Source organism: Abramis brama (genome assembly GCF_963993115.1).
Source record: "Abramis brama genome assembly, chromosome: 2".
Lineage (NCBI taxonomy): Eukaryota > Metazoa > Chordata > Actinopteri > Cypriniformes > Leuciscidae > Abramis > Abramis brama.
In genome coordinates this window covers 21,360,984-21,373,792 of record NC_139964.1, presented here as the reverse complement: position 1 = coordinate 21,373,792, position 12,809 = coordinate 21,360,984, and the positions used below count along the sequence as shown (strand labels likewise).

The 12,809-nt window shown below is 34.2% G+C and overlaps 1 protein-coding gene across 13 annotated transcripts in view; it reads left to right on the top strand.

Annotated features, from left to right (window-relative positions):
- Window positions 1–12,809, top strand: part of LOC311077813 (complement C3-like) — a 501,390-nt gene that overhangs the window by 233,312 nt on the left and 255,269 nt on the right. For 3 of the 13 annotated variants that reach the window (XM_084106431.1, XM_084106434.1, XM_084106433.1), the window contains exon 16: window positions 1,905–1,952. The exons of 9 other annotated variants lie outside the window; for them this stretch is intronic. In XM_084106431.1, the coding sequence (XP_083962557.1) occupies window positions 1,905–1,952 (48 nt within the window). The remainder of the gene's footprint in view (window positions 1–1,904; window positions 1,953–12,809) is intronic. One more of the 13 variants, XM_084106432.1, reaches the window with a different exon arrangement.

The following is a 12,809-nucleotide window of genomic DNA, read 5'->3' as shown; positions in this document are numbered from 1 at the left end:
TTTAATAAAAATACCAGTATATTTTATTTTATATTTCACTAAAATAAATCCATAGGGGCAGTGTCCATGAATATACAATTGAAATAATTTTTTACATATTTATGAATGTCTCCAGTATCTATTATGTTAACTAATTTAAGTTGGTATAATCAGCGCTGGAAAAGCACTGCACCAAGTTCAATTGTAGTGAATTCCCTCTCACACATTAGAGTGCCCAGGGATTAAAGTTCTCCGTCGCTACGACGGATTTCCGTTAATTGCAGCAAGTCTATGACGGATTTCCGTCAATTGCAGGGTTCCAGTCTGTCCTTAATGTCTTAAATTCACTTTTCATAATTTTAAGGCCGTAAATAGGCTTTTTTATTTCTCAAATAGTGTAAAAAAGTCTTAATTTTAGTTTGATTAGGTCTTAAATTAAGGAAAGACGAGGTGTATTCACCCTTCTGAGGGGGATGTGATCAAAGCCTGGAGTGGAGCAAAAGCACGTTCCTCTCTCCACTCTAAGCATTCTGTAATCACTTCGCTCATGGTCCACTCCGGGGTTTCAATTACCGCTCACGGAAAGTGCATGTCAGGCTACAGTTGAGCGCTGAGGTAGAGAACTATATTTCAGTTACCATGGACACACTTATAATGCAGGTAGGGCTGGGCGATATATCGATATATTTTTGAAATGCGATATGGAATTAGACCATATCGCATATATCGATATAGTTCAAATTTACGCTGTGATCCTTGCTCCCCGCGCCCCTCTCCTCCGCTCCTCCTTTTCCACTCTGCGTGCGTGTTTAGAGCATGTTATGAGAGGCGAATAATGACTACTTCAGAAAACCCAGCACAATAGGAACTACCAGGCAGTGACATAAGTGTACGCTGAAATAAAGTTTTTCACCTCAGAAAAACGGACTTTCTTGTCCTGTCAGCCGTTATCCTGTTCTCGTAGCGCACACTCTTCAATTGCACGCGCAAATGCGGCGGCGCGCGCTGTATCGCCTCACTGTATATAAAGTGCAAAAGAAACTACGAGCATGCAACGCCGTTACGTTGTAAATTACACGAAATAAAAGTAATGCAGGTATGATTTTCATTCTATTCACCAGGAGCAGTTTCCATGTTTCATTAACAGTTATTGTTAATATTGTGTATTCACCATGGTAACTGTCGTTTCCATATTAACCCCAAAATGCCACTATTTTTCTTTGTGTTATTTTTTATATTTTTAAATGACTGTAGTGGCTCATACCAACATTGTATTAACAAAAACTAGTTTGGGACTGCTATTAAATAGCTTTAGCATAATGTTTATTTATTAGTACTAGTCTTTACTATTAGTCATATTCTTACAATTTAAGTAAAGGGGAAAAGTACTTGTGTGTGTTAACAAATTTTGTGTAAAACATGTTAAAATTTGCCTATATATACGTGTATATGTATGTATGTATGTATGTATATATATATATATATATATATATATATATATATATATATATATATATATATATATATATGTATATATATATAGGCAAATTAGAACATGTTTGAACAAAATTTGTTTATATATATATATTCAATGTAAACTTGTTAATAATAATTAATAAATCGCAATTAGCCTACAATTCGAAGGGAATAATCGGCAATTATGATTTTTGTAATAATCGTGCAGCCCTAACTTAGGTGAAGAAACCTGTTTATTATTTATTCACTTGATTTTGCAACTGTTCACTGCCTACTGGCAATATTAAAGCGTTTTAAAACGTCTCCCCTTAAAACGCTATTGGTCTCGACTATTTAAAAAGGTAAAGGAATATGACTTGGCCTAAAAAAAAAATTCAGTCAGAAGAATTTTTTTCACTTTAATCCCTGAGTGCCATATGCTAATTTCATTCTAATTAAATTCCCTCTAGCGCCGGAGTGTCCCTTCCTTTCAAAGAGAAGACGGAGATCACCGGGTGAGAATCTGCTCTTATGATTCAACCCTTTTAAAGATTAAACATGTTTTTAAAGTTCATCTCTTCTGTTAAATATGTTGTTTATTTGTCATTGTGGCTTGATTGATCCCTGTATTGCACTGTAAACCCTAACGCTCAAAATAATTAATTGGTTTGAGTAGGACAAACTTAAATTAAACTAATTAGTTCAGTCAAATTAACTTTTATGAGTATTTAGCACTTTATTTTTCTTTCAAGTTCACAGAACTGATATATTTTAAGTAAACTGAACTGTTTAATTGTTTTGAGTTTTATGAAATTATTTATTTTAATTTAGACAAACTTAAGTTTAACTGCCCAGGTGAAAAAGACATACTATTAAATATATAAAAAATGTACTTGAGTATGTTTTTAGTACAATACAAATATACTTGAATGCATTTTTAATACAATCTTTTTCACCTGGGTGAAACGGCTGGGATGTCTATTTCCCAGCATGCTTTGCCGATGACACTCGAAAGGGAGAGTAAATGCTAAAAGTGTAATATAATGTGTGTTTTTTTTTGTAAGATTAATGTTAAGAGTGAGATTTAGTAGTGATTAATGTTGTGTTATGCTAATTTAGAAGAATTTCTGTTAATGTTGGCTTTACACTGTAAAAAAAAAAAGGTCAACTGTCCGTAAAAATTAAGTAAAATATCCTTATTTAAATGAAGTGCAAAAAACTTTTACAGAAATTTTCTTTAAATGTTTTACAGAAAAACACTGTAATTTTACAGCTATTTCCTGAATTATTACGATCAAACACCTTCACTGTAAAAAAATGGCTGCAATGGCTGCCATACAAAAACTGTAAAATTAATGTAAAATATCCTAATTTAAATAAGTGCAAAATACTTTTACAGAAATCTTCATTAATCTTTTTTAACAGAAACACAATTATTTCACATTTATTTTCAGATTTTTTTTACTAAAAAACATGCAGTTAACTTAGGGCTGGGCGATATATCGCACGATATTGTTATGCGCATCTCGTCAGTAAAGCCGGTTCCTTGATTAGTAGTAAATCGCCATCATCTGCTTTCAGATGGAGCGGCATTTACTACGCAGCAAAAACTCCAGAGTGTATATGAGTCCACACTCAAGAGTGTTAAAGTTAATGAGATAATTAAGTGATTAATTTAGTGATGATTGAGCATTATTGAAGACAACTGATGTTAACAAGCAGAATCACTGAAGGAGAAAATCACAAATTGTAAGCCACCGTTATGGCGATTAATGTTTGCTTTAGTTGGACTCTTGACCCTTATATGTTAACTTTAAATTTTGTTTGTTTGTTGTTATTGGTTTATAACAGTCAAATGAACAAAGAAAAGTGTGATCTGATGGTGTTGGTTATGTTTTGACATAATCATGCTGTGATCTGAAAAATGAAACTTATTGAGATAGTTTGGATTATGTTGTTATCAGCAGCTTTGTGATTCTACAGCATATGATTATCAGTATTTTTCTTATAATCCAAAAATATTTAATAATATTGTTCTGATCAAGAGCCCAACTAATGCAAACAATGATCGCCATAACGGTGGCTTACAATTTGAGGTTTTCTCCTTCAGTGATTCTGCTTGTTAACATCAGGTGTCTTCAGTAATGCTCAATCATCACTCAATTAATCACTTAATTATCTCATTAACTTCAACACTCTTGAGTAGGGCTGGGCGATATATCGCACGATATTGTTATGCGCATCTCGTCAGTAAAGCTGGTTCCTTGATTAGTAGTAAATCGCCATCACCTGCTTTCAGATGGAGCGGTGTTAAATTAACACTCCTGGGAGTGTATATGAGTCCATACTCAAGAGTGTAAAGTGTTAAGATATGAGCGTTAAATAACACTCAAGAGTGTTAAAGTTAATGAGCTAATTAAGTGATTAATTTAGTGATGATTGAGCATTATTGAACACACTTGATGTTAACAATCAGAATCACTGAAGGAGAAAATCACAAATTGTAAGTTACCATTATGGCGATGGGTGTTTGCTTTAGTTGGACTCTTGAACCTTGTATGTTTATTTCATTTTTTACTGTTGTTCATCTGCTGTTATTGATATATAACAGTTAAATGAACAAAGTAATATGTGATCTGATAGTATTGGTTATGTTTTGACAATCGTGCTGTGATCTGAAAAATGAAACTTATGTCAATAATCAGCCTGTGAATCTCAACAATGGTGACAATAATAAAGCATGTTGCAGTGGCTGCCACCAATCACAACTCATTAATGGCTCCCATCATGCATTGCGGTATGAATAAATTATGATCTGAATTGTCTATGTAATTTACCTTTCCTAATTGAATATTCTGCTCGTCACCATTGTTGAGATGCATGGACTGAATCTTGACGTCTGCGTGTGCCTAAAAGAAAGATTTTTTTTAAACAACTTTTAAGAAATCCTTTATATTATATCAAAAATTCTGGGCATTTATGCAGATTCTCAGTTATGCTGTAACCAACAACATAAATCGAAGTCAGAAAGAAGGATCTTAACGAGTTCAGTGATCAAGTTCAAATGATCAATGTCATAATATAACCAACACCATCAGATCACTTTTTTTCTTCATTCATCTGGCAGTTATAACTCAGATACAGCAGCCAAACAAAATCTAAAATTAATAAGATAAGGGTCAAGAGCCCAACTAAAGCAAACATTGACCGCCATAACGGTGGCTTACAATTTGCGATTTTCTCCTTCAGTGATTCTGCTTGTTAACATCAGGTGTCTTCAATAATGTTCAATCATCACTAAATTAATCACTTAATTATCTCATTAACTTCAACACGTGGACTCATATACACTCCCAGGAGTGTTAAATTAACACTGGAGTTTTTGCTGTATACAAAGAGCCGTAGTTAACTGACAATGATGTGTGATTGTGATGGTGATTTACTACTAATCATAGAACCAGCTTTACTGCGCATAACGATATCGTGCGATATATCGCCCAGCCCTAAGTTAACTACATGCAAGATTTGCTGTGACTATACGTCATTGTATAAGCAACTACACAGTTACTGTCTGTTAAATAAAGCAACATACAGCATATCATCAGTGTTTCTCTGCTCATCCTGGACTGAATCACTGAAGGAGAAAATCTCAACTTGTAAGCCACCGTTATGACGATCAATGGTTGCTTTAGTTGGACTCTTGACCCATATATTATTAACTTTAGATTTTGTTTGGCTGCTGTATCTGAGTTATAACTGCCAGATGAACAAAACAAAAAAAAAGTGATCTGATGGTGTTGGTTATATTATGGCAATCATCATTTGAACTTGATCACTGAACTCATTAAAATCCTTCTTTCTGACTTCGATTTATGTTGTTGGTTACAGCATAACTGTGAATCTGCATAAATGCCCAGAATTTTTGATATAATATGAAGGATTTCTTAAAAGTTGTTTAAAAAAAAAAAATCATTCTTTGAGGCACACACAGATGTCAAGATTCAGTCTATGCATCTCAACAATGGTGAGGAGCAGAATATTCAATTAGGAAAAGTAAATTACATAGATAATTCAGATCATAATTTATTCATACCGCAATGCATGATGGGAGCCATTATTGAGTTGTGATTGGTGGCAGCCACTGCAACATGCTTTATTATTGTCACCATTGTTGAGATTCACAGGCTGATTATTGATGTCTGTGTTTTAAATGAATTTATCCGAATGTCTTTTGATCAGAACAATGTTTATTAAATATTTTGAATTTTAAGTAAAGTACTGATAATCATAGGCTGAAAAATACAAAACTGCTGCTAACAAGTTAAACCAAACTATCTCAATAAGTTTCCTTTTTCAGATCACAGCATGATTATGTCAAAACATAACCAACACTATAAGAATAACATTTTACTTTGTTCATTTAACTGTTATAAATCAATAACAGCAGACAAACAACAGTAAATAATAAATTAAACATATAATGGTCTAGAGCCCAACTAAAGCAAACACCCATCACCTTAATGGTAACTTACAATTTGTGATTTTCTCCTTCAGTGATTCTGCTTGTTAACATCAGGTGTCTTCAATAATGCTCAATCATCACTAATGAATCACTTAATTATCTCATCAGCCCATGCCGCTCCATCTGAAAGCAGGTGATGGCAATTTACTACTAATCAAGGAACCGGCTTTACTGACGAGATGCGCATAACAATATCGCGATTTAAATCGCCCAGCCCTATCAGACATCAAGAATCAGCATATGAATCGCAACAATGGGGACAATGAAAAAAAAACGGAACTACTATAAAGTCACAAAAAGGCTTTGTTGGTTGTCACCATTGTTGAGATTCATATGTTGATTCTTGATGTCTCTATACTAGAATAAAAATGACCCAGCTCAGAACTTTTTCTGTATAATATGTTTGTTTTTTTTGTTTTTTTTTCATATTGTTATAATACTGATGCCACAATATTTCAAGGGTCATGTGAAAAATTATGACATTAATTACAGATTTTATATAAAGCTAAATTCCATCTGCATATTATGTAATATAAGATAATATATTCAGAGATTTGATTGACAAAGGAGTGAATCAGATCATCATATGATGACTATAACATCACCAATGAATGACCAAGATTATCTGAAATTTTCTCCTGCATTTATCATTATAACAAATGTGCTTCAATTATACAGTTAAAGCAGCCAGAGAAAACTAAAGTTAAAAGCTCAAGGGTCATGAGCCCAACTAAAGCAGACACTGATCTCAATCATGGTGACATCAAATTTCTTTTAAAGTTTTTTACGCTTTATTTAAATTAGAATATTTTACTTTAATTTTAGGGCTTTTGTTTGGCAGCCGCAGCTGCCAGTCATTTGACCCTTTTTTTACGATTTTTTTTACAATGAAGGTTTATGATCGTGATTATTCAGGAAATACCTGTGAAATAACAGTGTTTTTCAGTTTATTTAATTTAGGATGTTTTACAGTTTTTTGGGGAGCTGACAGTCATTTGACCATTTTATCATTTAACTGTTTTGTTACTGTTTAATTACAGATTATATTTGTAATTTTAGATACATTTTAGATACAATAGTAATTTAAGAAAACAGAAAAAAAATACTATATGAAAAATACAATCAATTTTCTGTATAAAAAAAGTGTCTCACAATACCTAAAATAACAGCTGACTTTTTATTTTACAGATATTATTTGTAATTTTACAGTGTTTTGAGTACAATTTAAAATTAAAGAAAATTTTAATTTTACAGTGTAGGATAGTGGATAATAGTAATTATCTTAACAATAAGTTATTGAGTTACTTGGACACAAATCATATATTTTTTTATGCTTAAATTGTTTGAGTTAATAAACTTAAATGATTTAAGGCAATCAGTTTCCTCAAACGTTTTGAGTTGAACTAACTCATCAGGTTTTACAGTGTGGCAAAGTTAACATAAAAGTTAACATAATCTTGAGGATTATCAGAACATGCTAGTATTGATCCAGCTATGATGCACTCTAAAAAGAGATGTGTTAAAAAACAACACACAGCATGTCTTGATGGTATTTTGACACATGTTGTGTATATTTTTAACACACAATGGCCCTCATTTATCATTCTTGCGTAGAAACAGGCGTATATGTTGGCGTAAGATTATGCTTACACTCCTCTCACCGCCTGATTTATGAAGCTGTGCGTACCTTTGAAATCCAGGTGTACGCAATACCTGCCTTTGATAAATGCCGCGGCTGAAAACGATCGTCATTAGAATAACACGCCCCTATATATTCAAGTCTCCGCTTCCCCCACGCCCTCATTTTACGCCATGGACACACGGAAGACGGCAAAGAAGATAAACTTGGATGAGCAAATTACCTATCACAATGCATTATTTTACAGCACGTGTTTTGAAACAATTAGCATTAAATTTCGTATCACCTCACATGTATTGGGGTGTACAATAGTGATGATGATGTGATGTGGAGTACCATTCATTCACATTAATAATTGCATGACTATTTGTAATATTCTTCTTCTTATTATGATTTTTATTATTAATGACGCTTATTGTTATTTAGAAGAAGAATGTCGTTATTATTATTATTTGTATTATTATTATTATTATTATTATTTAAAAGAAGAAGAATGTCATTTTTATTTTGATCAGTGTATAATTTATCTCTTCAACATGTTGTATATGAGGCAATCTGCCACAGTTTTTAAATGAAACAGAAAACTGGCCTAACCATTGTTTCAAAGAATAGTACGATGGCGAGCGCGTCGAGTATAGAGTATAACTCGTCCGTTTGGGGAGGTGCGCGCGCAGTCTGCGGAGACTCGTGCTGCGGAGCCAGGCGAAAGTATAAACAAAGCTTGAAACGTCAGGTAAAGCGCACAGGCTCGCAACTGAAGGAATACATATATGTCGTTATTTTCCTGTCAAATGTCGAGAGCACATTATTGTAGCGCGAAAGTACATTAATATAATGCGCGAGCGCGAATCTCTCTGCTCGCGCGCGGAATATAAATGCGCGAGCGCGAATCTCTCTGCTCGTGCACGGAATATGTGCCGAGTGCGAATCTCTCTGCTTGCGCGCGAGAACTGGGCACGCGCTCTCAGATACACGTTGCTCTTGTAAGAATTTTCTCTGGGCTCGCTCAGAGAATATGCCTGCACTTAAAACGTGTTCAGTGCAATCGCGGATCTCTCCTCTTTGCTTAAAGTAAGCATGTATGTGCTTAGACTGTGTCCCGTGCGTTCGCGCATGCCTAAGTACTCTTCAATTTCTTCTTTTTTTCTTTTTTTTTATTAATGCCAAGGTATCAAAAATATAACTTACATAGCAAAAATGTACAAATTACATACAATGGAATAAAGAAAGCAAAGCAGCATATACTGTATGTATATATATATATATATATATATACATACATACATACATACATATAGCCTGTATATGCTCATAAAAAATAAAAAAACAGAACAGAAAGCTGTAATGAAATAAAAAAGTTTGAAACAAGTTTATTGTCTTAAGAGCTTTAAGATTCTTAGATAACGAAATGCTTTGGATGTATTGTTGGACCTCTCTCTTCTAAAAACAATGAATAAGGGATTCTGCTGAGTGAATTTACTACGGTGAATGTGAAATTTTGCAAGGAACAATAATAGATTAATAATAAAATACTCTAGCTTTTGAAAAGGTTTAAATCATAAACACAAGTTGTTCTTTTTGTGGTGCCCCTGATGAAACTGCTCTTCATATCTTCTGGGATTGTCCTCACACGCAGTTATTTTGGGTTGAATTTTCTGCTTCCGGATTTCTCTTTGCTTTTTAAGGATGCACTGTTTGGTTTCTTTAATATACAAAAAGCTAAATTTAATGAGTATTTTATTATTAATCTATTATTGTTACTTGCAAAATTTCACATTCACCGTAGTAAATTCACTCAGCAGAATCCCTTATTCATTGTTTTTAGAAGAGAGAGGTCCAACAATACATCCAAAGCATTTCGTTATCTAAGAATATTAAAACTCTTAAGACAATAAACTTGTTTCAAACTTTTTTATTTATTTCATTACAGCTTTCTGTTCTGTTTTTTTTATTTTTGTATGAGCATATACAGGCTATATGTATGTATGTATGTATATATATATATATATATGTATATATATATATATATATATATATATATATATATATATATATATATATATATATGCTGCTTTGCTTTCTTTATTCCGTTGTATGTAATTTATACATTTTTGCTATGTAAGTTATATTTTTGATACATTGGCATTTATTAAAAAAAAAAAAAAAAAGAAATTGAAGAGAAGAGTAGCTATTTAGGCATGCTGCGCGAACGCACGGGACAAAGTCTAAGCACATACATGCTTACTTTAAGCGAAGGCACGTTTTAAGTGCAGGCATATTCTCTGAGGGAGCCCAGAGAAAATTCTTACAAGAGCAACGTGTATCTGAGAGCGCGAGCCTAGTTCTCGCGCGCGAGCAGAGAGATTTGCACTTGGCACATTATATTCCGTGCGCGAGCAGAGAGATTCGCGCATTTATATTCTGTGCGCGAGCAGCGAGATTTGCGCTCGCGCATTTAAATTCCACGCGCGAGCAGAGAGATTCGCGCGAGCAGAGAGATTCGCGCTCGTGCATCATATTAATGTACTTTCGCGCTACAATAATGCGCTCTCGACATTTGACAGGGAAATAACGCCATATACATATGCCTACAAATCAAATGCTTTGGTAAAGTCACACAAATTAACAGAGGTGGAAAGTCCAGGGGTCAGAAAGTAAAAGTCCTGCCATATATTTATTCCACCCATGAACTCACACAGCAAAAACTCCAGTTTTAAATGAACTCTCCTGGAAGTTTATTTGGCTCCAGACTCAAGAGTGTTAAAGTTAATGAGATAATTAAGTGATTGATTGAGTGATGATTGACCATTATTGAAGACACCTGATGTTAACAAGCAGAATCACTGAAGGAGAAAAATCACAATTTTAGTTACTATTATGGATATCGGTGTTTGATTTAGTTGGGCAGTTGACCTTTAAATGTTTAACTTTAGATTTTGTTTGGCTGCTGTATCTGTGTTATAACAGCCAGATGAACAAAAAGAAAAGGTGAACAGGTGTTGGTTATATTTTAACATAATCATCATTTAACCTGAATCACTGAACTCATTTAGAGTCTAATCTCTGACTTAAATGTATATTGGTCATAACAGCATCACAGTGATTCTACAGAATAATATCCAGATTTGTCATTATAATCCAAATGATTTCTTAAAAGTTGTTCTGATATAAAAAAATAAAAAAAAATCTTTCTTTAAGGCGCACACAGACATCAAGAATCAGTGTATGAATCTCAACAATGGTGACAAAAAGAATATTCAGTTAGGGCAGTGGTTCCCAAACCTGTCCTGAAGGACCCCCAACACTGCACGTTTTCTTTGTCTCCCTAATCAAACACACCTGATTCAACTCATCAGCTCATTATCACATGGGTTAATGAGCTGATGAGTTGAATCAGGTGTGTTTGATGAGGGAGACAAAGAAAACGTGCAGTGTTGGGGGTCCTTCAGGACAGGTTTGGGAACCACTGAGTTAGGGAAAGGAAATTAGTAAGACAATTCAGATCATAATTTATTCATACCGCAATGCATGATGGGAGCCATGAATGAGTTTTGATTGGTGGTACCCAGAATGCACTGCAACATGCTTTATTATTGTCACCATTGTTGAGAATCACAGGCTGATTCTTGGTGTCAGTGTGTCCAAAAAAAAAAAAAAAAAATTTTTTTCAAAGTGTTTTGATCAGGACAACTTTAAAGAAATCTTTTGGATTATTTTGAAAATGCTGATTATATTGATAAGAGTATACTGTAGAATCATAGACTGCTGTAATCAGCAAGGTAAACCTAACTCTCTGAATGAGCTTTGTGATTCAAGTCAAAAGATGATTATGTCGAAACACAACCAAAATGACCTGATCAGCTTTCCTCTTCGTTCATCTGAGAGTTATAACACTGATAGAACAGCCAAACAAAATCTAACGATATTAGTTTAAGGTTCAAGAGCCCAACTAAAGCCAACACTGATCACCATAATGGCAGCTTAAAAAAAGAGATTTTCTCCTTCAGTGATTCTGCTTGTTAACATCAGGTGTCTTCAATAATGCTCAATCATCACTCAATCAATCACTAAATTATCTCATTAACTTTAACACTCTTGAGTCTGGAGCCAAATAAACTCCCAGGAGAGTTCATTTAAAACTGGAGTTTTTGCTGTGTGAGTTCATGGGTGGAATAAATATATGGCAGGACTTTTACTTTCTGACCCCTGGACTTTCCACCTCTGCAAATTAAACATTGAAGTCCATGTTGCACAAAAATAAACACTGAAGTTTATAATTAATATATTGGTGTTTTTTTTTACAGTGGGTCATAATATATCATATCTTTTAGTTTGTCAGTGCGTTTTGTGGTGTTAGGAATTGGTTTTCTGCGCATTTCCGCACTAACTCAAAACGTGCGTACACCACCTCCTGAGCTGGCGTAGGATTTGAGCGTGCCGTACGCCAACGTCCATATTGATAAATCTCAAAGTCACCGTGGTTTTGGGTGTACGCCAGGTGTACGCTGGAAATTTGGTGCACGCACTTTTGATAAATGAGGGCCAATGTGTGTTAAAATGTAACTCTGGATAGAATAGCACTGGGTGGAGGAGAGTTTGTGTTTATGAAAAAATTATAGGTATATTTTTTATGGTATCACATAAAATGCTCTAAAATAAATAAAACAATACATTCAAATAATAAAAAAAAATCTTAATTCATGAAAACTTAAAGATTAACGGGTGTTTTTTGGCAGCCAATCACATCATGCCTCTTTTTCAATGTCTTTTTCAAATGCTGCTTTCACTTGTTATTAATAACCAGATTAACTTTATTTCTGTCAGACTCTACAGAAGCTCTTATTGAGAATGAACAGGTTTTGGTGTTGACGATTCATTGAATGTTTCATTTAAAGCCACCAGAATCGTGATTAGTGTCAGCTTTATTTGAGCTCTTGACCCTTGATTCTTTAACGTTAGTTTTCCCTGAAAAAAGTGCAGTGTTGGGGGTAATTTAGAACAGGTTTGGGAACCAGACCTCAAGAATCAGCGTATGAATCTCAACAATGGTGACAAACGAAAAGCTTCATGTCGCAATGCATGCTGGGTGCCACTATAGTACAAATCTCATCCATTACTCCCAGCATGCATTGCGGCATGAAGCGTTTCATTTGTCACCATTGTTGAGATTCATACGCTGATCTTGAGGTCTGTGTTTGACTAGTTTCTGCTGCA